This window comes from Babylonia areolata, chromosome 16 (genome assembly GCF_041734735.1).
Source record: "Babylonia areolata isolate BAREFJ2019XMU chromosome 16, ASM4173473v1, whole genome shotgun sequence".
Lineage (NCBI taxonomy): Eukaryota > Metazoa > Mollusca > Gastropoda > Neogastropoda > Buccinidae > Babylonia > Babylonia areolata.
Window position 1 is genome coordinate 10,153,407 of NC_134891.1, and position 26,254 is coordinate 10,179,660.

General features: G+C 36.9%; 1 protein-coding gene across 30 annotated transcripts in view; it reads left to right on the top strand.

Annotated features, from left to right (window-relative positions):
• Positions 1-247: 247 nt before the first annotated feature.
• LOC143291129 (uncharacterized) overlaps positions 248-26,254 on the top strand; it is a 58,520-nt gene continuing 32,513 nt past the window's right edge. For 23 of the 30 annotated variants that reach the window (XM_076600769.1, XM_076600772.1, XM_076600781.1 and 20 more), the window contains exons 1-7: positions 289-369; positions 5,115-5,221; positions 9,894-10,093; positions 15,500-15,625; positions 20,251-20,365; positions 21,153-21,236; positions 24,409-24,492. In XM_076600769.1, the coding sequence (XP_076456884.1) occupies positions 5,131-5,221; positions 9,894-10,093; positions 15,500-15,625; positions 20,251-20,365; positions 21,153-21,236; positions 24,409-24,492 (700 nt within the window). In that variant the 5' untranslated portion in view covers positions 289-369; positions 5,115-5,130. Of the gene's footprint in view, positions 370-5,114; positions 5,222-9,893; positions 10,094-15,499; positions 15,626-20,250; positions 20,366-21,152; positions 21,237-24,408; positions 24,493-26,254 lie in introns of all 30 variants that reach the window. The other 7 variants (XM_076600773.1, XM_076600784.1, XM_076600801.1 and 4 more) reach the window with 4 other exon arrangements.

Consider the following 26,254-nt stretch of genomic DNA (forward strand, 5'->3'; position numbering starts at 1 on the left):
ATACGAGGAAAATGAGCCCAATGCGCATGCCCAACGGGGTGGTGGAAGGTGCTTTGCCCCCCTCCAACAATGCAGAATCGTGTTTTTTCGATCTATCGTTGCTCACAATAGGTACAAAATTTTAAAATAGCTGAGAATAATTGGTATTGCATAATTTAAATCCAAATTTATGCACTTCGGGTGCCTGCATTCTAAATTTGCTTCGTGGAAGCAAAGGGAACACGCCCAAAATATATCAAGGGAGATAATTTTTCGGTACCTCTTTTGCGCCATAAGTTAAAGAAAAGACTTCCTTGATGTCCCCCGTTGGACCCCCAGATTCTTCATCCAGCAAGATTGACCAAAAACATCCAATCTTCCTGCCCTCTGGTAACTATTTTATTGGCCAATTTGAAGAAAACTTGATTTTTAAGAAACAAATGTTAGTTTCCAACCTGAATCGATTGCTCGTACGCCGGTTTTGATCGAAAATCATTTGACCCCTCCACAGCTTGTTTGTGTTTGCTGGGGAGGTGGAGGTAAAATGGGGGCGAGGTAATGGGGGTGACGCGGCAGTGAGTGGTGGTGGAGTGAAAGCTAAATTTATCTTCGAGAAATGTTCATTTTGTCATCGAATTTGATCTATTTGACTGTCTGCAGTATTTTAATGATGATATTTGAGGTAAATTCTTGCAGATTTTGCAGTTTTAAAGAAAAAGCTTATGAAATTAGATTTTTTGCGGTTGGTGGTGGGTGTTACCCACCCACCGTGACTTAGGGTTTGCCTGAGGCTGGTGAATTTGGTTTGCTATCGGGCTGTAAGTTTGGTCATTAGCTACTGTTGTTGCTTTTAAACGAAAACAAAAGTAAGATTATTACTTATTGATCAGGATTGATATTACAAGCAATCAGTCCATAATTTTTGTATAGAAGTCAATTTCTTGCTCAAATGATCGCTGTTCCATATGTTTCTTAATCAGTTAATGTAGAATTTAGATTATTTGATAAATAAAATCATTTAATCAGATGACCTGAAAAGGAAAGTTGGAACACATGGATTGCCTTCCTTTGCCCTCTCTTCCATTTCTAGACCTTAAGTTGAAATCAGTAAATTATTCAGCAATTAGTGTATTTCTGAATTACTGCAGATTAAGAAGAAAAAGGGGAGGTGAATAAGTAATTGTAACTTTTTTTTTTAATGATAATAAACAGTTTATTTCTCCTCCATTGAAACATTGATGACTGAACAATACAGGGGAAGAGTAGTAAGATAATTGGATAATTGAAGATTTTGCATTAATTAATTTAATTCCAAAGGTGATGAGCCCTGTTCATTGATAACTTTAAGAAAGTTTAAAGAAGTGGATATCCTCTTCAGCCTCAAGCCAGTGGTTATCCTTTTCAGATTACAGAGATAATCAAATATCTATATTACTATTATTGACAGTGATGAACTGCTGTACTCAGTACTGTTTCCACTTTATGAAACAAATCTTTTGCCTGTCTTTTATTGATAAATATAAGTGTGTTTATTTTAGACTGTTTGTATTAGTGGCCTTTTATCATTGGAGTGTTGTGCTGAACTTAAGTATTGGAAAAAAAATTCAGACATGTTTCTTTTTTCATATCGTACTTGTGATTAGTTTTGCTATTTTCAGTTGGGATTCAGTGGATACAGTGTCTTGTATAATTTTTTTTTTTCAATTTTATGCTTATGAATTTCTTTTAGATTAAATTTCTCCATTTGTTTCATTAGCTTTGTTTAGACAGTGAAGAATTACATGGGGTGTCAAGAAATATAAAACTAAAAGTAAAAAAGGAAAAACAGTTCAACTTTTTCTTCCATTTAAACTTTGAATAGACAGTGGGTAACTCATTGTGGAAGAGGCCTTGAGTTTATACTGAAGAGACATTGAATGAAAAAAAAGTTTATTGTCACTGCCTCATTGTAATTTTATTTATATCATAGAAGTTCTGCTTGAAGACGTCACATGATGATGATGACATACAGAACAACAAAATGCCAGAGTGTGTAGTATAAAGTGATATCCTTTCAATTAATATTCCAGTCTCTATAACAGTATAAGAACCTGTTTTTGTTGGCAGTGAGATCTTGTTCAGGATACTTGTTAATAGGCAGAATGTAGTGTTTTGGAATAGTTGTTGATTGCCATGGCAAAAGAAAATGGCTGCCAAAATGATGATCACAGTGTTTGTGCCTAATCTCTAACAGTCCAAGTTTAAAGTGAAACTTAAAAGGATTGAATTGTGTATGGGTTATTACTAATATGATTATGTTAATTTTTGTGCTTATTGTTTTTACATCTTTTTAGCATAACAGTTAATTGACTTTATGACTTCTAAAATAAACTGTTGTTAAAGCATCAGTTACATTTAAAAAAAAATCCAATTGATTTGATAGTAAGATTTAGGAGACAAAAAAGATCGCATGACATAATTTATGGAAACAAAATAAATATAGAAACGTGTCAAGTTTCAGCGCTCTGCATTTAAAAAAGTTCAGCACAGGCTTAACCTTTCTCTCCATCACCTTATAATAGTTATATTGCCTACCTTGGAATGTCTTGTCCAAGTCAACTACATGCTACTTACTGAGCTCTGCTCCTGTTCAGTGCTCTTGACATCAAACTTTGTCTCAAAACAAAATGGTTTCCCAAGTTTCTGATTTGTACAAACTGCAAGCAAAGGGAAATAACTTAACACTGTCTCCATATGTCAATTAGGAGGGAAAAAAATGGTTGACTAATATATTTCGTATGGTTTTCCCCATCAGTATGGCAAGGTAGTCTGCAGAGGCTGTAAACTCCCTTGGGTTGAATGAGTTAAAGTAAATTCAAGATTGTAAATATCTGAATAAAGAAGAAAAGAATTAAACACTTTCAGGAAAACAGTCCTGCCTTCAGTAATATTCTTCACTTTAACAAATACAACAAAAGCCTCATTGATAGTATTTAGGATTGTTGAATACATTTATACCATTTGAAACAGATGACTTTAGAATATACAGCATTTTATCAAAGCATTTCTTAACTCAGTCTCTCTTTCTGTGTACTTGCAGGTTTTGAAAGTAACTGTTCTAAATTAATGAGGGGAGTTCAAAAGAATGCTTTGTATTCTTGTATAGTTCTTTTATCTTCTCACACAGTAACTTAAAAACATTGTTATTCGAGCAGTCTGTATGCGATGAATTTTATTATGGATATAGATCTGCTGTGAAAACCTACATTTCCACCTGCTGCTTCTGCCTGTTTTTAAAAACATGTTTTAGTTTATATATAATCCATTAAAAATCATTTTGAATGCATGTGTTTGATCAAAACTTTGAATCGCTTTAGTCAGACTTCTAGTTTGATTTGTTGCATGTGAGGTTTTAAAATCAAAGGCTTTGTCAGTTTGTGTTTAAGCACCATTTGTGCAGAGTGCAAATGACATTGAAAAATATCTTTGAGATGAAACAAGTTGTGAAATTTTGGGGGGGAAAAAGGACAGAGGTTATAAGTTATTCTTGAATGTGGAACGAGCCATTACTTTTTGCGTTCAAATTTGATTTCATATAAAGAAAATCAAACTTTGCACAATGTGGAGACATTGTGTACAGTTTTTATGCAATTAACTGGATTGTTTCCTGTTTTTAATGTGTTATTGTTAGTGTCTGTGAGGTTAGATATTTAGATTTATTTCTATTTAATGATCTTCATTGGACAACAGGACTCTCTTCTCAGTTGCTGTGTTTCTCGTATGAGAAGGACTTCTTGAAAAGTCAGAAAACTAATGATTTCAAGAAATTTAACTGGTTTGTGTAAGTGGGAGAATGTGTGTTAACATTTGGATGAATCATTGGCTTCTTCTGTATGTTTAAAAAAGACAATACATTGCCAATGAAAAATTGAACGCTCTATAAAATCAGATGTGATTTTGCCATTGATTTGTTTGATTGCTTTGATTTGTTTATTAAGTCTGTATCTTTGTATTACTTTATTTTATTTCATCACCACAGTTTCACCTTATTTAAGAGAATAAAACAAGAAGAAAAATCTGTATTGTGAGACTTTTTATTTTATTTTCATATTTTTGATAGAATTGCATGCATCCAAGTGTTAAAAAGCCAGTGGTCTAGTGTAGACTTTTCAACTGTTGTCAGAAACATTTCAGGTGCATGATCATTATATGTAATTTGTGATCCCGTTGGAATTTTTCTGCTTGTTTGTGATTGTGGTTCAAGGTATTGCGCTGCTTTATGTAATATCTTGTCAATACATATGAATAAACTACCTAAAGAAAATATCAGAGTTAAGACTTTTTTCTTTCATATTTTCTGCTTTGATATTTCTTCTATCTTTAGTAACCCAGTTGAAAGAATTGATGATAAAATTACCTGACATTTTGAATTTGTTAATCAACTTTCTGTCGAATAATGCTTCATTTTGAACTTTACCACAGACTGGACCTTTTGTTATAGTACTATGCTATTATTTTATATATATACACTTTTTTTTATGAGGAAGGGGGAAGGATGGGTTGTCTATAAATGTTTTTTCTGGTCATTATCTACTTTAAACTATACCTTCTCCAGTGTATGATCAGCTGTTACTTACTTTTAAAAAAAACGTTTAAAGTTTTAATAGCTTTGAAGTTTTCACTTTTTAACAATTAAAAAAGCTAGAAACAGAATAAGACGTTCTAAAAAATCAGGTGAAAAAAATCATGAGTGTCTAGCTTTAAGAGGAAAGTGTGTTTATCGTTAATATCATTGCCAACTAATCTGAAATCCTGGTCTGCTCTAAGAAAGAAGCTAACTGTCTGCTGGGTGTGGCACACTAACTCTCTGTTCTAACAAAAGATTATTGATGATTGAAATAACCTGTTGCCTCTTTGATTTGTTTGTCGTGATTGCATGAACTGGTCATGGGTTAGGAATAGTGGACAGGCTAGAGAGAATGGACATGAATGCATTGCTTAAAAAGTATCCTTTGGATAGTCTCAGGGTGAAGGGACAGGTCAGATGCTGCCATTTCCATTGTCATGTGTTTGTGTCTTTGACTTGACTTTTTGTTTTTCACTCAGGCTGTATTATTTTTCAGCTTGAACTCTCAAATTGTTCTTCATCTTTGCAGACTTTTCTTTCTTTCCATGGATGAATTACTGAAAAATGCCAAGTCTTTGCCTAACTCAAGGCTATATGTTCAAGCTGAAGCCGTTCAGACAGTTGATACGGGTTATGGTAGGTCTTTTCCTTTTGATGATTTTTATCTGCATTAATAATGATAAACGATTTTGTCGTGAAGTTTTGTTTGATTTGCTGAAAAAATGGATGCATGCATTTTTTCTTTTAGAAGAAAAATATCATGTAAACACTTATGTCATTTGACTTCTGTGGCTCTAAGTACTTTCGCCAGAGGACTTTGGTAAAAGCTGATTTAAAAAAAGAAGAAAAAAGAAAAGGTTTTCCAGTATCCAGAGGGTAAATAGGCTATATTAGATAAAGTCTTGTTTAGAGAATAGGTGCTGTATAAATTCATATTATCTAGAACAGTAGTATTAAGTTATTAATAATTGTTTAGTTATTAATTATATTGTGTAAGGGATAATTTCTTTCTTGTTGTGTGATGGCAGTTCTATATGCTAACTTTGCAAGTTACTGAATCCAGACTATTTAAGTTTCATATGTTTTTTTGTGGATAAATCATCAAAATTTGATTATTTGCATTACTCTTAAGTGTACTGGTAGATTATTAATTAAAAAAAAAAAAAATCAATTTTGGGTTGTGCTTTCTTCAGGAGTCATTATCTCAATGCCACCACTGTTGCTTTTAAAAGGGTTGGGAGGGATTCGGTGTAATGCGGATTATCTGCAATGAAATCAATTCAAAACAGAAACAGAGACTGAGCACCACACCCTGTACCCAAATGAAACTGTAACCATAGTTGTTTTTAGACTGCAAAACTGAAGAACTCTTTAAGAAGACCAAAAACATACTGAGAACTGAGAAGAATTTCCAGTGTTCATAAGTTCATTGCTCTTTTCATCCAAACTAAATTCAGAAAAAGAACTTGAGTACCGTTAAGAGAACGGCAGATGAGAAAATGACAAAATTAAAGCCTAACAGAAAGTAACATATTTTCTAAAAGTAACAGTATAGATTAGCAATAAAATGATGAATGATAACAGAACTTCAACAACTTATGATCTTCTGTTCATTTGTAATTTATTGAAAAATAGTTATAAGATATGACTATTTAAGGTTAATACTTTTTCCAAAATTAGTGTTCAGAACTGATTCATTATTTTGATTATTAATGATGATGGAGATGGATTGTGTGTGATGCAGTATGTGTGTGACATTAAGGGTAGTCTTCATGTTCAAACTTGGATCAACCTGCATGCTGTTGCGTGAGAGCTTGTTGGTTGTTTTTACTGGACTGGCTACACACATGCACAGAAAATAATTTCTGCACTCAGTGTTTTGACATAACAAACTTTTTTTTTCTTCTTTTTTTTAACGGGGCAAAATTAACTTCCACACTCACCTTTTAAATCGTTTTTAATGATAATTACTGTGCTCTCTGCCCCAGTCTCCACCCCTTCCATCACTGTTATTCTTGTTATTCTATTGTAGACCTATACCCCCTTCTCCAGCTTCCCTTATGTAGGCAGTATGGCTGTATTGAAAACATTTATAATTAAATAGTCATATGCTATTTGATTTATGCTGATCTATTGAGTGTAGCAGATGCTGCTTAAATGAAACATTCGTCTGTCATATATAAGTTGCAGGTTAGTCAGCAGACATGAACTCTGAAACAGTTGACCTAAACTAAACGCATTGAACAAGTATGTTTCAGTGGATTCCATTAAAGTTGTGTGTAATTGTATTTTGATGCTGAAAATCATCACTGAGCCTGGTTTCTACTAAATTGACTTGAATGATGCAGCACACCTTTGTTTTGTTCTCAGCTGTCGTTTGTTGAGAATTATTGTCTTTCTGTATTTGTTGCTGGTAATTTCGGATAATCAGTTGAAGGTATGATACTTGGGGTGCAAGTCTTCAAATTAAACTCAGTTTCTGGACTGGATGGGAATATGTTTTTTTGTCTGCCTCTGAAATGGCAAGATTTTCCTTCGGTTGTTTCTGGGTACTGGCCAGATTAATATATAACAAGAGAGGCAAGGCCTTCAGGACTCACTTGTGATACACTTAAAAAAAAAAAAAAATCCAAGAGAGAAAGATCAGTTTAAAGCAAATCAACTCCCCTAGCATTAATTACAGAGTAATTTCCCTTTTTTGCTATCTGCACCAAAATGTTTGCAAAATAAATAAAACTTCCATGCTTAGCAAAAGAAGTTCCTGTTTGAACAAAAAATGATAATAATGACTGCTCTTGTTATTGGGTCAGAATATCAGATCAAAGTGCCAAGTTTAGAGAATACAAAAAATATAAATATAACAGTAAATGCAGTTTGCATATAATCAGGCTTCATTTATTATTTTTTGTGCCCATCCCAGAGGTGCAATATTGTTTTAAACAAGATGACTGGAAAGAACTGAATTTTTCCTATTTTTATGCCTAATTTGGTGTCAAATGACAAAGTATTTGCAGAGAAAATGTCAATGTTAAAGTTTACCACGGACACACAGACACACGGACACACACACACACACACACACACACACAAACGAACACTGGGTTAAAACATACTCACTTTGTTTACACAAGTGAGTCAAAAAAATGAATGGCACATTCTAGTTTGTCAGGTTGTGGTTTTAAGATAATTAGTCATTGTTTCTCATCCACAATGGAAAGGGAGAAGAAAAAGAAAAAGAGAGGCAAGGCCTCCAAGACTCACTTGTGATAAATTAAGTCCCCTAGCATTAATTAGAGTAATTTCCCTTTTTTACTATCTGCCCCAAAACGTTTGCAAAATAAATAAAAATTCCATGCTTAGCAAAAGAAGTTCCTGTTTGAACAAAAAATGATAATAATGACTCCTCTTTTTGTTGGGTCAGAATATCAGATCAAAGTGCCAAGTTTAGAGAATACAAAAAATATAAATATAACAGTAAATGCAGTTTGCATATAATAGGCTTCTTTTTTTAAATTTTTTTGTGCCCATCCCAGAGGTGCAATATTGTTTTAAACAAGATGGCTGGAAAGAACTGAATTTTTCCTATTTTTATGCCTAATTTAGTGTCAACTGACAAAGTATTTGCAGAGAAAATATCAATGTTAAAGTTTACCACGGACACACACACACACACACACACACACACAGACAACCGAACACCGGGTTAAAACATAGACTCACTTTGTTTACACAAGTGAGTCAAAAAAGATTGGCAACCCAAACTGCACTGTATACTGTATGAATTTTAAATGAAGACTTATTCATATTTGTAAGTTGCTTTGATACTAAACAGTGAAATGTCAATCCGATCTGGACAGGATTACAGAAGGGGGGAACATTCTCATTCCAGCATACACCATTTCTTTCTTTTATAATTAGATTTTTTGTGGTGAGCAAAGTATATTTGGTTTGACAGTAATTTTTTTTCTTCATGTTTTATTAAAAAGGAAAATATTTCTGGCTCTTTGTCCACCATCTTGTGTGCTTGTGTGTTTTTGTGTGGAGAGTTGAAAAGATTTTTTTATGTTTCATCAAAGTCAGCAGGTCGCAGTGAAGACAAAGAGAATAGGTTGATACAACTTCAAATTTGGTTCAAAAGTAAAACAGTGAAATGCTGATAAATGTGGGCTGACTTAGTTGGGATTCATCACTTTTCATTACACATGACAGTTGGTTGGCTTTTCAAAACTTGTTTGCGATGGCAAGCTAAGGATATTACTCAAGATGAATTTTTGCAGTTCACACTCTTTTTTTTTAGGTGTGTTTGCAGCTACTGACATAAAAAGATCAACATGATTTTTCTGCATGAAAAAAAATGGTAACATCCTCCACCCACCCCATCTCCAGTTTCCTTTTTACTTTTATGCATGAAGCATAGAGAATATGGGCAACTTACCCAGATTTGGGCCACTTGGTTACTTGCACCCCAGTGTGTGTGGTTTGCCACTTTTTGTTCCTTAAACTTAAAAAGTGCAGTGAATTGTAATTGAAATACCAGTGTGCTATATGAACATAAGAAAAAGGCATGACTGGTTTTTGTTTGTGGCTGTGTCCATTTTCTTTGATCAGAATGTTTTCTGTGGATCTGTTTTGTTGCACTGAGGCAAACACTGACTCATTCCCCAACATTCACATTTTGCTGACTGGACACGTGCTTATTTCACTTCCCACATTCCTTAGTCCTGTGCCCCTCAAGCACCAAATCCATTCAGTTCCCCCCAAAAAGATGATATGAAAAGTTTCATATGGGTACAGTTAATTTCATAAGTAGCTGAAAAACAATTTATTCAGATTAGTTTAATCTCTGAAGCACTTATAGTAGTGTTACGTAAAATGGCAAAGCTTTTCTTTTGAAATTTTGAAAATTATTTCATTAAAAAATTTTAATTGTGTTTTTGGTTTGAGGGGCCTTTCTTTGAATGCAGTAAGAATAATGTACAGAAATAAATGTAGGCTCCTCCTGTATCAGTCACAGTCACTGGCATTCACTTGATTATAGCCTTCTCAGAGTTGGGTGTTACATCCAGTGATGATTAGTCGGCTGTGCAGCAGACGGCAGGATATAATTTTAAGTCATTGAACATGAAGTACTTACTGTCACACACATGCACACGTGCACCCACACATTTACATGGACACAGGCACACATACATGTTTACACCCACCCACCCCTACATTTACTGACTCTCTCACATGTATGCACTTGCACACACACATGGTTATTTTAATAGACCTGCCTGGTGACACACTTTTCTTTTCGTGTGGCCAGGAGGGCCCCTGCCGCCAGCCTTAATGGACCAACTGGCAGCAGCGGCGGCGGCGCAATATGTGGTGCCACCTGGGCCTCAGCCCACGTCGGCACCACAGCCGCCACCTCCACCCCCCTCGCAGGTGCAGATGCCACGGACATCTGCTGCTGTTGATGCTTCTGTGCAGACTGATGTCTCCACAGTGATACAGAGCAAACAGGTGAGGATGTTTATGTTTTATTTGAATCTCACTTTGTGTGTATGTCATGTGTGTATTGGTGGTTAGATCCCTCGGGCAAGTGACATGCACACCCAGATTGTGGATAGCAGGTATTTCAAATTGCAAACATTGACTTGCATATACTCATATTCTTTCGTTCATGTATACTGTTCAGCATGTACTTGATACACGTTTTTGTGTGCTTGTCTGATGTAGATAAATTAATGGACGCTTCCAGGTTTGTAAATGTTCAGTTGCATACACTTCCACTTAACACAACACACGCACACTCGCATACACAAGCACTACTGTAAAATGCATGTTAGAATATATTCATTTTGCACACTCTTGCTCTGAAGGTATACGAAACTTAAGATGGATGTTAGCAGGGCTTCTGAAAATGTGTGAATATATGTCCTTGGAATTTGAAACTGGAAAGAATGCTCTTGAAATTTGGGTGGGTCCCTGGGACATCCAGAATATTTCAAGAATGAACACATGAAAAGAGTGGAAATCCTGACACTAGGATTGTTTCTCTGCTCTATTTCTTGGCCCAGAAACCAAGACAATGACAAGAAGTTGTGCATGCCTACCTTTGTGTGTGGCAATGCAAATTTAATTACAGTGAAGCATTAGAGTGAGCCTCAGAAGGTAGCCTGGGACCCTTTGGAATTAAGGTAAGAGTCACTGGGACCCCAAGATTATTAATTTATCAGAAGCCCTGACATTTAAGATCTTATTTCCGGTGAAATCTTCTTTATTTTATTCTTTTTTTTTTTCAGATTAGTATCATTGCTCTTAGTTGAGTGTTCGAAAAATGCATCTGATATTTATTTTTAAAGAGCTGTTTGATATGCCATGATTTGTGGGCAATAAGGCAATTTGGTCGTATGACTTCACTCTTTGAGTTAGATAAAAGAAAGATAAAAGAAAATTTCTTCTATCCATAGGTTGTGTCATTATTGTAGGGTGCACAGAATTCATAGTAAATATACTACAACCCAGTATTCCCAGATGTGAATCTTCCATATAAATATGGAAACGCATATTTTCAAGAGGCCCTCGGGTCATTCTCATGAATTGCACAAATCTGTTCAGAAATTATAGGATATAGCTACAGTGCATAGTCTTATAAAAACAAAAAGAGAACAGTTGATCCTTTCCATGCATAAAAATAAGGAAAATACTCAGAAAACTTGCATGGAGAGACCAGAATTTGCTCTCCAGAAAGTAAAAAGATCATACTCTCCCAAGGGCCTTCGCTACCTGGAATCTCCTGCCCGTGCACCCCATCAGGGCCAAGGCGGCCCACGAACCCAAGCCCAATATTCAGCATTTTTCACTGTTGCCTGTTCTCATCTCATATTGAATCAAAGTGAAAACAAAAGTAAGCTCATGTGATAACATAGGAAATGGAAACAAGAACATGAGTTAGATTATTTTAAATGCAGTGAAAAAGAGTGTGATCCGTTCTCTAAAAATCACCTGTGCTAGAACTGGTTAACATCTGACCTTGAATTCTGATGCTGAAAAACTGTTAGCATTTTTTTTCCCTCAGAATTTCAAACATTGCAGCCTCTTGACATCTTATCTTGTTTAATTTCTTCATTGTGCAATCAGCATTCTCATCATTACCAGGTCGTCCTAATGGAAACTAAATGATTTAGATTGGCTTTGTAGGTAGTAAAGAGTGGGTAACCTTTGAGCTTTTGTAGGCAGTGGTTAATGATATGGGATTTTTTATTCACTTAAGTACTGAAGTCAAGTTCTGATGATGATTGAGCACATCAGATTTGAATGCATGTTTTGACCAGTTTGTGCAATGACGCATTTGCAGGACTGTCATTGTTTTGACTGTTGATGTGGATGAGTCGCTAGCTTGGTTTAAGACTTGTGCAAGTTGTACAAACGGATGTCAAAACTGAGCTGACTTTGAATAAGTTTCTCAGGTCAAAACTGAGCTGACTTTGAATAAGTTGCTCAGGGGAGCGAGATGACCAATTCAAAAACAAAGAATGATGCATTGCCTTGTTGCCCCCGTGGTAATGAATGTACAAAATCCACTTAGACTTACTGAGACAAATGTAGACACTTGAGAGAAGTGAAGGTAGGTAATCTTGCTGTTTCATCACTATCCAACGAAAGGTAAAGCTTGTAAATGTTTTGTCTGCTGCTTGCAGTTTTATTTGCTCTGTGAGCAAATCTGTTCTTATTTTACTGTTGTTCATGTGTTGATTGTGTTTTTGCATGGTAGCAGTTTGTCTTGAAACCATGAAAAACGGCAAATAAATACAGTGCTGCTGTAGCCAACATTACACATGTACTATTATAGGTATTGTCACCATCAATGCACTGTCTCGTCTAGATGAGGTTGGGACCTCCAACTCTGTTAGGAAAAGGAAAGTAAAAAGAAGAGGGAGGGTTTGTGAGAAGAGGATTTTCTGGTGTTCACCAAAGAGTGATTTCATTAGTATTCATCGACTTCACATACACCAAAATTGTGGGACATTGTTTTGTTGTTATTGTCATTGTAAACTGATCTTCATTTCTCACTGACATCATGCATGCAGCAGGACTGTCATATGGTTTCCCAAGGAAACATACAGAATAAACTGGAAGAAGTTTCCTCTGAAGAAGAGTAATTTCTGCTGCCATTTCTGTGTCAGCAAGAGTGATACCAGCAGTTAAATGCAGATTTGATCTTGTTATTGCCATTTCCTTTTTCATTATTATCAAAGGTAAGGCATGTCACAAAAGAAAGGCCTTTATTTTGATTTCAAGACAGATGCATTGATGGTGTATGCATGTGTATTACTACAGTTTATTTGTCAGAGAGACATTGCCAAGCAGAACTGACTCTTTTTTTTGTCAATGAGATATAATGAAAATGATGTTGTGTATGTTTGGCAGATGTTTCCATCCTTGTTCCCTCTCCCCTTTTCAATCCCCTCCCTCTGCCTTCAGCATGTTGCTGACAGTTTCCAGTGGAAAGCATATGTGTTGATATGAACATGTTTATTGTCTTGTGTTCAGACTGTAGCAAATCTTTTTGTTAGCACCAAAATGGCAGCTCAGTGAACGGAATCAAAACCCAAGATACTGTTCACATTTAAGACTGTTTCTGGTTCTTTTTGCATTGTGTGGGTGTTGTTTTTTTTCTTTTTTCTTTGAAACAGTGATGACCCTTTTTCTGTGAATGGCAGTGTGAATGAAACTGCTGATCCACTTCTTGGTCACATTTTCTCAAAGTACAGAGTTCATTATGGACAGTGGAAGCAATGTTTTATTTTAAGTCTCAATAAGATAGTATTTGCTGCAGCATTAGGAAAATTAACTTAATTTTGAAACTTTTTTGTTGACAGAGATCTGTTCTTTTTTCTTTTTTTGTGATTCCAGTCACAAATCAGTTTTTGTTTCCACGATGCTCTTGATTTTTTGCTTATATCTCGCCCACTCTCACACACACACTTTCTCTATTTTTCTATCTCTCTCTCTCTCACAATGGCACATAGAACATTTGGATACATTTAAAGAGAGATGGAAATTGATGTAGTTCAGTTGCTAGATTATTCCCTTTGTTAAAATATGTAAAAATCAAAATTATTGATTTTCAGAATTCGTCAAATTACACGTCATTCACTTACGTTGTGACATCACCTCCCTCATTTTGAGGACTGACATGCAGTATTTTTGTTTTAGGGGTGATAATTCACAACATTCTTTTTACTTGCGAGTTTTCATAACAGTTGTACAGTTGAATTTTGGCTACACTGCATATACAAGCATTTTTCTTCTTAGGCCAGACATTGTAGATTCACTGTCACCACTTAGCAATAACAAGATGCAGCTGATATTTGCAAAACAAGCATTTTCATTCCAGTACATTGCATAAGAATTATGTTACAAAAAAAATGTTGTATGACCCCAAATACATTACAATAGAAACCTTCACAGAGTTGTGTATGTTTTTCTATGAAAATTTTGTTGATTTTTCATGTGTCACTTTTATCATGAAAATTTGTTCAGAAAATGCTACCCGAACCATTGTTTAGTCAAGTGCTTTATCTTCTGAATATTGACATTCACCTTTGTCACAATTATGTAGATGAAGCAGTTCTGGCTGATTCTTTTTCTTTTTTTAAATTTTTTTTATGAATGTACAAATGGGAAATGCAGCTTAAATGGTGATGACTGTACAATTTGGAAAATGATAATGAGTGATAGCAGTGCAGGGAAAAAAACTGCATCAGGTATGAAACAGTCACATGATTCACAGTATCTTGAAGTATGCACAGCCACAAAGCACCCTGTTGTCATTAGGAATGAGCAGTTAGTGCATAAAACAAGTCATCTTGTATCATAGTATGTCAGCTGCATGATGAGCAAAGATATTGGAGTGGTGAATCATACTGGCTTTATGTAACACATTTTCACTGTTGTCTATTTGAAGGATTAAAGATAGAGAATAAACTCACTGTTTAAAAAAAAAAAAAAAAAAATGCTGATGTGTTACAGAAACTGTATGTAGTGTGATGCAGAGAAGGAACTGTGGTAATGAAGAGAAGCAGTTATGATCAGATACACCATAAGATTTTCCCTGTTTTATTTTTAGTAGATTGTTTCGGTTGTATAATACTCTTGGCTTCATATATCTGTGCTAACTTAGCTGAATCAGTGAATGAGCTTCCTATTGGTCAGTTGACAAAAAATCTTTCTTACTCCTGGCTTGTATCTGTGGTCATTCAGAACTTGACTTTTAGGGATCGAAGTACCAAAATGATGCCCCGACTATTCTGCTTTTCTGTGGGTGCAATTGATCTGCCATGTAATTTTGTGTTTTAAGGGAAGACGACTTCTGCACTAGGCTAGTGTTAAGTCATTTAATTGTAGCTGTTGAATAGTTTATTTTGTATTGACATTTTCTTTTGAATCTTTTTTTTTTACTTGATCTGTATTAGTGTATATATATTTATATATGTCTTCAGGCATCAGAATTGTTAGAGAACAGTTCCAAATCTAAAATCCAGTGGGACAAAGTAACCAGTCATCTGAGCTATCTAAACTGTCTTGTAAAAATTCAGTTATCACATAAGGAATCCAACCTCCGGCACTATTTTGTTTCATGGGGTGAAAAGCTTTTCATCTTCAGGATAAGTATTATAATAGTATGCCTTAATAATTTCTCAGTGCGCTAGGTTAGGCTTCTGGAATGACCCCATCAAAATCTCAGCATAAATGTGTTGCTCTTCTGGTGCCCCTCTGGGCTGATCGAAAACATTGAGCTCGGTCGTTTTCTTTTTTTCTCTTACACAATTCTGATGCCCATGCTTAATTGCTTGTTTGTTTCATTGGGCTTGCACCTTCATCTCATTCATCTTTTGCCGCACGGGCAAATTATGCTTACAGTCTGTAACCTCTGATCAGGAAATGGCCAGAGCCCAGATAGCGGCCGCCAATCGTTTGTTAGCGTCCACCTCGTCGGGTTCCTTCAACAGCTGCGAATATTGTGGCCGGGTCTTTTCCAAGAAAGAGGTAAAGGAAACCTTGTTAACTTAACACAGCTGAGCAAAAAAAAAACGTAAAACAAAAAAAAACCCAAGAAAAACCAAAAAACCAAAAAACATTGACTGAAAAACAGGGTGCATGAGAATGGAGGTGTTTTTTTTTTTTTTTTTTTTTTTTTTTTTTTTCTCCTATTCATGTTTGATTTATTTTGTTTTGTTTGTGGGTTGTTCTTTTGTTTGTTTTTTTCTTTTTCTCTCTCTTTTTTTCTTTTTTTCAAGAGAGGGACACAGCTACCCCACTCTATCAAAGTTCTGACTGAAAAACAATTTGAAGTTAGTATTTAGCTTTTAAATTCAGACCCTTTTAAAATCAGTTGTACCCAAGTCACATTTGGCTTGCCTAATTTTACAGACATTATGAAAAATAATGTCCACTGCCCACCTAAACCTGTTGCGGTTGAATGATTAATTATCACCCTTATATTTTTGTTGAACAGAACATCACATTCCCTGGCTGCCATTTTGGTGTTAAAGATAGTGTTATATTATGTCTGATTTTGAGTGTATGTGTTTATAGTTATGCTTCACAGTTTTCTCTTTGTGGATGGCAGAATCTTGTACAGACAAGAGACACATAAAAGCAAGATTTGGAAGTTTAGAAGGTAAACAACAACAAAAATAGGGGCTGAGGAAGAAAAAAAACAACAAAAACAGGTCATCTGATGATGGAGAACTCAGAAGTTAAAAAAGATGAAGTGTGTGTCTGGCCGAGTACTCTGCATGATCACCAAATAACAAAGTCCCAAACAGTCCAGCAGATACAACACTGACATCTCTTGGTAGCAAGAGTATCCCTAAAGTTTGTATGGAAATCATCCTTGTCTGGCCATTTTTTGGAGGCTTCTGCAGATCTGTTGAGGAAACTTTAGGTTGTAATTTCTGCCTTGCCCACTGGTAAATGGTGGATGTGGAATGAAATGATTCACACGGAAAAAGAAAATAAGTTCTATAGATTTAATGGTACCACTAACCTGTTTTGCTTCTGTTGTCTTTTGAATGAATTTCAAAATTTACAACTTCTTATATTCTCTTCGGATACCCATGCTCATGCTTTATATCAACTGGAAATTGAAAACAGTATATTTCTTGGTTTGATATTACCTGGACTTGGCGCATAGAAAATAAAAAGAGAGCTCAGGATAGATTTGGAAGAAAAAAAATCGCAGAAACAATAACACAAAAAACAACAAAGCACATGCTCTCTCTCGCATACACAGACACACCTATATCTCCAAAATTTGTTCAGTGTAAGAATGTTTGCTGTAAGTGATAACAATGGCAGACATTCCTGCCCTTTCTGTTTTCCCAACCCTGTCTCAAGTCTTCCTTGATGGATTAATTAAATCTTAGCAGAATGGGCGGCTGGTTCATTTTTTCATGGTTTTGCTTTTCCAGCTTTTTTCCCCCCAGCCACGCAAACCATTTGAAGTGAAGATTGGTAGTTATTTTTAAACACCTTAACTCAGGTTTTCTATTTTGTTTACAGGTCCAACATACTTTCCTTATTCAATACTGTTTTTGCTTTGTTGATCAGTGCATTTGGCAGTGTTATACTTATTGTAACTTGTATGAGATTCGATATGTTCATTTTGAGCATCGTATGTGCATTAATAGCTGATCTGATGCACAGAGTACATGACCATCTGACAGTGATGAATGCCTAATTTTCTTTTTTCCATGCCATCAGTCACAGCATCCAGTTGTCTGAAATTCTGGGTGGAAATCCTGTATGCATGCTTATTCCTATATGAAGGCTGCTAGCACCCCAGCAGTATACCAGCAGGAAGAGTAAAAGTAAACTTAAAACATATTCAGATGTTATCAAGAATCTTAATCAAAGAAGTCAGCATTGTAACCTGGCCCAGTAAGAGGAGATGGAAGTGAAATCAAAAGAACAAAAGTGTATTTTGGGTTGATATCTATCAAATGGCATGAAGAGAGTGATGACAGTCTGGAAAACGATATTTCTTGATCAGCGATCCTCGAGAGTCCTTGGACAATGATCATAGATGGACACACTGTTCATTGAACCACAAGAACTCTAAAGAATGGTGATGCCTTTTGATGGGTCCCAACAACCAAATTATCCACATGGCCATGTGTGTTCACAGGTACAGGAATGCCAGAACTACTTTTAGGATTGTGACTGTTCTGTCTGGTCTGTGAAATACAGATAGACGTTTAGCCCTCTGCAAACTGTGCGTTCGTCTGTATAGCTGCAGCAGCAGCCACAGTGATTAGATAATTATTGGCATCATGGACATTTTGGAGGGGGTGGGGTGAGGGGGAGAATGGCAGTTACAAATAAGAAAAGTGAAATACAACAGAGAAGGGGGGGGGGGGGGGGGATCTTGCCAAGAGATAAAAATTTGAACTTTCAGGCACTAGGATCTCGTCCCTTTCTTTGTGCTGTACCCTGCCTGCTGAGACAAATGCATGGATATGCAGAAAGACGAATTCAAGTCATTAGAAGAAATGATGAGATAGGGCAAAATCTGTTCATGGCAGGGACAATGATACCCGTGTGATAAAATGATGATGGTGTTGATTATTTAATCATTTAAAATCATTTTGCTTTAAGCGCTTCATAACACAACAGTTAACTCTTTCCGGACGAAGGAATGCACACGCATTCCTACACAAAACGTATTCGGTTTCAGACGAAGGAATGGAATAGCATTCTCTGAAAGTAAAATTCCATCATGCGCTGTACACGTGATTTTGTGATTAGCCAAGCAGAGTGCGCTACTCTGGGTCACTCCATAATCGAACAGTATGATTGGTTAGTCTGAGTTGTGTGGCCTGCCTCGCACACACGCTGACAAAGTCACTGACCGGTCGTCTGCTCGCATGCCAGCCTGTTAGCAAAGCGGGCTCTTCTCAGAATGTTGTGAAGCGAACAAGGCAGTGACGGGAATGTTTTTGGGTTGCCGAAGTACTTGAAACGCTACAACCTGAAGGGTCGGACATCGAAGAGGTGGATGATGACGAAGAAGAAAGCGAATTTAATGCAGAAAGCGAGCATGGGTATGGTGATTCGGGGTGAAAAATTGGCAGTATTTTCTACATATGGCAAAACTGTAAAAATAAGATGAGAAATTTGATTTTTTTTTTGTATATGTAATAGCTCAACATGTAATAAACCAGTTCTAAAAGTTTCATTTTCTTACACAGTATTTTGTATTTTTTGTAATTTTTTTCCAAACCCTTACAAATGGGCCATCTGTGGGGAAAGGCAAGGGAGAAAACTTGTCGTCCCGTGTGAGTTAATATAGAAATACGGTCCATCAAAACAATCAGGTTGTTCCAACTAAGTAAGCTATATATCAGTCTCGGTCCATCAAAACAGTCGGGTTGTTCCAACTAAGTAAGCTATATATCAGTCAAACATACATCATTATATTAATGATAATAATGATTAAAATAACTGAATCAAAACATCACCCTTCATACAAAACACCCAGCTGCGCTGCACCAAAACTTACAATGTCCATACAAATAACCTCACACAGACATCGAAAATAAACACCAGTAGTAATCTATACATGGAAACATGCTAAAATTTCACATTGATAAAAACATCCAAAATGCACACCTGACATAACAACACCCAAAACATGCAATCTCACATGTTTTTATGATACCTGACACATCATAATACCTGAAACCAGTTCACAACACCCGAAAACTAATCTGAACACCCAAAACTGACCATGTACATCCCAACACCCAAACGGTGCACAACCCAACTACAACACCCAAAAATCAGCTCCACCCTCTCTCTCTCTCTCACTCCATCACACAGCATCTCAAGATCACACACAGCAAACAGAAACAAGCACACTCCCACACTGCCGCGGGCATCAGGAGATCGAAGAAAGGCAGTTTTAAACAGATGTGTCTGGAGGTTGGTTTTGAAGCTGGAAATGGACTCAGAGTGTCTTAATTCATATGGCAAGGAGTTCCACTGGACGGTGGTGGTGAATGTGAAGGATCTTTGACCGAAGGACATAGTCATAACAGAGGGAATTTGGAGAATGCAACTGTTTGATGATGAATGCAGTTGTTTTGTTGGAATGTAATAATGGGAAATATAAACTCACTAAGGTGATGACATTTTCCTAGTGGAGAAAAATTACTGAATTGTTCACATTATCTTTGTTGAGAGTCAGTTTTATTAGTCTTGTACTAAACACTCCGTATTATCCCTGAATTGGAGAGGGAAAAAATCTGTGAAGAAAGATTTTGTCAGTGTCATCTGGTCATATGTGATATATGGAGGGGAAAGGGGATGAGTGTGTCTCTGTGGATGAGCATTTTGGGGCAGAGGGGAAATGTTCTGAATGAAGACATTATTCCCCCCCCCCACCCCACCCCCACCCAACCCCCCATACTGCTTTTTAAATGCTTGTTCTTTTTCTTTCAGTGCTGTTACTGGTTAGCAGTTGTCAGTAACCATGTATTCCAGGACTGAGCAAAATACTTTCCATACGATGTTTCCATCCATTTTAGTTTTGTGCTCATTTTATGTTTGTGTTAGACTGCCTAAGTTCACCTGGCACTGTTTTACAATTGTCTTGATACTGTGTGCAGTATCTGCGTCGGCATGTGCGGATCCATACTGGTGAGCGACCTTACCGGTGTGTGGTCTGCCAACTGAGCTTCAGGCGTAGCCATCACCTGAGACGCCATGAACTGATGCATACAGGTATGTACATTTTCCTTTTTACTGTGCTAGAACCTTGTAGAGGTTGAACATGCTGAGATAGCAAGCGGGAAAGCATACAGACAATTAATGATAGAATATTGTAAGATGAGGTGTGCTGTATTACTTTTTGGATGGAGCTGAGGGGTGAGATTGGGGGGAGAGGGCAGGGGGAGTTAAGTGGAATAATTGATGATGGCACAGACTTTTAGAGCAGTATGTCACAGCTTGTTATAATTTGGATTCAGTCTTCATAGTTGCTGCAAATACTGTTGAATTTGGAAACAGGAGATTAATAACCTGGTCTTTCAAATGATTCAGTTGATTTTTTTTTCTAATTGATTTTTTTTTCTCAAGGCCTGACTAAGCACGTTGGGTTACGCTACTGGTCAGGCATCTGCTTGGCAGATGTGGTGTAGCGTATATGGATTTGACCGGACGCAGGGACGCCTCCTTGAGCTACTGATACTGATCAAATGATTAGATATTCTGTAGTCTGAAATATGAACGCATGAAGGAGAGTGATGTTCAGGTTATTCTGTGATGGATCTTGGTAGGGTGAGTGATGAAAAGGTTATAATTTCACCTGAAGAGCAGTAGATAAGAAAAAAGCCATAGTTATCCTGTGTCTTTATATGCAAGAGAGGGTGTGGTTATAGACGGAGGCTGCTGTTTGCTAAAATCAGCTTGAGTGGACATCTTCCTTGAGTGAGGCCTCTGAAAGGCTGGGATTGCTGGAAGTGGGTGTGTGTGTGTGTTAAGTGATGGATGTGTGGCTGGTGTTGTGCAGATATAAGACCATTTTCCTGTCATGCCTGCGACAAAGCTTTTAAACAGAAGCAGCACTTGGAGCGCCACCTGGCCAGCCACACAGGTGAGCTGCCGCTTTTAGCCCACAATTGCTGGAACGACAATCATACTGATTATGAAATGTGATTCTTAGTTAGTTTTCTTGATCACCTTACATTGAAACTGGCCATTTGGAACTGCACCTGTTAAAACATGCTGTGTAAAGAGTGTCTCGTCAGTTATTGGAGACCATGATTGTTTGTCTTTTACAAATACGGTTGGTGTAAGAGATGCTATATATAGATAAGGGTAGTTCCTAAGAAATCTTACTATTGTTGTCTATTGATTTGATGTGATTGGCTGGAGTTTTATAGAGGTTTATGAATACACATTTCTGTTTTCAGGAACTTGAGACTGTTGCTAGTTTTGCTGTCTTTTAAAATAGATATGTGTTTGTTTGCATTTCAGCTTGTAGAAATATTTATTGGAAAAAAAGAAAAGAAAAGAGGGCAACGCTTGGTCTTTCTGTGCTTATGTGTGTTCAGACTTGGAACTGTCGTGTTTATTCAGATTTTTGTGCAGCTGAAGGGATATGTTTAGCAGACTACTCTTTTTTTTTAGTTCTGTTGGTTGGATTCTGGTAAGAAGACATATTCTGAAGAGAATGTTGTTGACTGTTGTGCATAATTGTGTGTGAATATAATCATGTGTCATAATTTCAGCATATACTTAGAAAGTATGTGCTTTGCATTTGACCTTTTATTTTTTTTAACCCATCTGTTTCCACCCTTTGATTTTGATGATGAGTAAATGACCTCTTGTTACGTCCAGGTCAGTATGGGTGTAGACTTTCTCATGATCAGACTGACGTAGATGTTGTCTGGATTTACTTTAAATTCTACTGTCATCTCATTCTTTTCCAATATCATTTTACTCATTAATGTGTGGTGCCATATTGTACAATGTCTGTCTGTCTGCCTTGTCTGTATCTTTGTCATTCTTTCTGTGTCTGGTTGTCCAACAAACATATTGGTCCTGATCTTAAAGAATCTGTGATCCTTGCTTGTGGAGAGCAATCAAGATGTATTGAATGAATCTGTGAATATGCATATGTTCAATTGAAAAGTTGGGGGGTGGGGGGGGGGAGTGCTTGTACAAATTGTGAATTTGTCTCTATTCATTGGTTCCTTCCTCTTTGGTTTCAATTCATTGTTTCATTCTGTATGTTTTCTTTCTTTTAATTTCTCCCTCCCAATTATGTGCTGAGATATGTGGTTCATGTTTCATCCAACTTGATGATGATAAGAAATACAGGGGGTTGTGGTCAGCATCAACATGCTGAAATAGTTTGGGATGTCTTGGTGGTTTTTGTGTATCTTTTTGGTTTGGGCTGTTTGGTTTGTTTTCCGAGTGTGTCTTCAAGCTTGTTCAATGTGTCTAGACAGAGGAATAGCACAAGAAATGACATTTCTAATGCAGTCTCAACTTGATATCTTAGATATATATGTTTTGATTAATTTTGGTGAGAACGTTAAGTTGTATGCATGGCTTTGGTGCAGTTATTATTAATCTAGGGGACATTTATCTAAATCAGTCATGGCCATGGAGTTGTGAACTCAGTTGGACCAGAATGTTGTTGAGGGTTAAAAGCTTGCTGTTCAGCTGAGTGTACTGGTGTATGGCAACAAGCCCTAAAATAAAGTGCAGACTTGTTGAGTTCCTCCATCACAGGGTGTTTTTATGCTGGAAGCATATGGTATCTGGCCATTGACTTTTTCTCTTGCTCTGTACTATGTACCATTGTGGACTCTTTTCCTGTCACTCTCCATTCCCATAACATCTAATGTTTTACTGGGCTAGCACTAATGAACATCGATAGACAATAATGCCCCCATCTGCCACATATAGTACTGTTCTGGTGCTAATGAATATCATCTGATACTACTCTCAGTGGATGCCGTTTGTCCAGTCCAGTTGTCTCTTTGCTGTGCTAAAAAACATCATTTAGAATGGGCAAGTCCAGTCGGAAGAGAAGGGGATCACGTTTATATCACGGAAACATTTCACCAAAGAATGAAAGATTCCAACATTAGTCCCTGGAATTGGAGTACATAGTACATACCTCTCAACAAGATTTATATTTTGGAATGAAAGGAAATATTTGGTGAAGATTTCAGTATTGTACAAGAGTGGAGTTTCCAGAAAGCAGCCGTTGTAAAGAATGGAAGGTGTTTGTCATTTGCTGCCGACTTTAAACAATGCAGCATGGTAAATAATCATAAACTTGCAGCTTATTAAAGATTCCTTAGAGATGAGAAAGGATTGGGAACTTACAGGTAACAGTCCCATAGCCACTTGATCCATTAAGAAAGTGAAGGTTAAAGTAGGAACTAAAAAATATGGGTGCCATTTCATTCAGCCCATATTGCGGAATATTTTTTGGAATAACAATTTGACATGAGGTTCATAATAATTCTGCAGAGTAGCAGATGTTTGACACATTCAAATCAGAATGAATTACCACTTTTATTCATTACACACAGAAGTAAGCCTATTTGATTTATGAGTCCGTTCAGTTTATTTTGGGGGGTGGGGGGTGGAGTGATGGTTGGGCATATTAGGCCTGTTAACTTGAAAGCATTTTAATATGAGCATGTTTGTATACCTATACACATACACTTGTACACATTTGAACTCATTTGTATGTGCACACAGTGATACAGTGATCATCACTTGCACTCACAGCACATAGTCACAGATGATACAGGAGTGTATATCCCTGTGTGTTTGTGCACCTCAGCGTAAATGAAGTCTGTAGTCTCTTGACATACTGTAGACTTCATCAGAGGATTGCTTTTGTTTGCCATTTTGGCTTGTATGAATTGAAAGATGATGAGAAATACTGGTGAAGTTTGGAGAAAAAAAAAAGAAAAAAAGAAGCAGTTATCCTGCACATGTTTATGTTTCTTTTCCAATTTTGGGTCGTTGGATTTTTGATTGACCCACACCCCTTTCTGCATATATTCTTTTTACATCAGTGGCTGTTTTAAGTTCTCTGTTCTCCACCCTCAGCCTCCTTACTTGGTTTGATAGTGTGTTTCTGTCCATCATCGGTCATTTTGGATCTGGTCCATTTTCATCTTTGTTGAATGTGTGTGTGTTGTGTGTTTTCTCTTGTTTCTGATTTCCTGACTTTCTCCTCTTCTTTCCCTCTGTTCTTGCTCTCTGATGCACCCCCCTGTGTGTGCGGGCTGCAGACCTGAGGGCGTTTGCCTGCTCGCTGTGTGATAAGGCCTTCAAACAGAAGCAGCACTTGGACAGGCACCTGCACTGTCATTCTGGTGAGCTGGCTACCTGCTCCGTTTCTTCAGTCTCCCTAGGAATGGGTTAGAGCAGATGCTGGTGTAAACACCCTGACTCGTCGCAGCAAGCATCTAGGTTCTCATTCAGGATGGAAACAGTAGAACTAAGTAACTTGAAGGATACTGAGGAAGGAAATTTTTTAGTTGTCTGGTTGATGATTTACTGTATTCAGATTGAAAGATGATGAGTATTCCAGAAAATTCAAGAAAATAGTTTTTTGTTTTTAATCAAGCAGTGGAAAATCCCATTAAAATGAAGTAGGTTAATCTCAGAAACCAGTATGAGCTGTGATAGAAATGCTTGCTTTCATTTCTCACGCAGCCTCGCATGCACACACACACACACACACACACACACACACATGCATACATTTGTACATGCCATGGACACGCATTGCTTATAAATGAAAATGAAATCCTCACAAGTTCCTCCTTTTCCGTAAAGATTTTATTATGATAATTTCTAAGCTCAACCATTCTTCAGGAATCTTCAGGAGAGTTTCAGATGAAGCCATTTTGGATCAAGTTCAGAATTATAAAGGATAACTTCAGGTGAACAATGTACAACTTAACAAAGATTGGATTTTAGTATTAACATGCTTGTTGATCATCAGATTATGCAGTGCTGGATTCTTTAGAAAAAGTTATGCATGTGGTCAGTGGTCCATCAAGGAGTTTACATCTTTGACCCAAGTTACCACCATCCTCGCCCTCTGTGCGTCTGTGCAAAGGGAATGAGAAAATGAACAGTTGGAAGTGTGGCTGGCTGACTGGAAAAGAGTCCGATTGTTCCTGGACGTTATCAGATCATTTAGTTGATGACAAGTTGAAGGTGGCATTTTGGATCAACTTGGGTGGATTCCCTTATGTATGAACTGATGAGTAGTCAGTCCTTGAATAGCCCCTTTGTGGTCGGCTGAGCTCCAAACAACATGATTTGATTTGATTTGATTTGATTCGTTTCAAATGGAGAATGGTAATGTGTGTAGCTGTTGTTGAAAACTTCTGAGATTGGTATAGTCAACCTTTAGAAAAAGGCTCTTCTCACTTTCTTTCTCTGTCATTCTCAAGTTAGTATGTTTCTCCTGTCCTCTTTTCTAAGGATGCATAAAAAGAATATGAAATGATGAGATGAAACACTTTGATTGTCTACCTTTCTCAGGTGGCTTGGACCTCCCTGCCCTCCTTTCCTTTTTAATCCTTGATTTTTTTCTCCTTGAACAAATAGGGAGTCCCTTATTTGTGATCAAATGGCCTGTTCATGAAAAAAACCCATCTCATTAACTGACAGTTTGTTCATGCATCTGGGATGTGTGGACACTTGCTTCAGAGCAATGTGATTGACAAGTACAGCTATATTTTTATGCAGATTTAATAACCAACTTTCAAAGGAAATGCTAGTTGACCTGCCGCAAGTTTAAATATCATCCATAGTTTTTAGCTCTCTTTTTCTAAATTATTTTATTTTCTAAGTGTGGCACAGTGGGTGCAATCAGCGGCAGCTTGAAGGTGTGTATGATTGATATGGCAAATTCAGTCCGTTCACTTCCAGAAAAAGGGAGCAGAATACCTTCTGTGAAACCCCCTGTAGGTATGTCAGAAGTATGATCATGGAAATTTTATGGTGTTAACTATATATTTTTTTCTGTTGCTGCCTTTTTAATGCCTCCTTTATTGTTTTTACTTTCTTGGCAACACTTTTGAAAACTATTCAACAATTACCATTTTAAATTTAATTTGT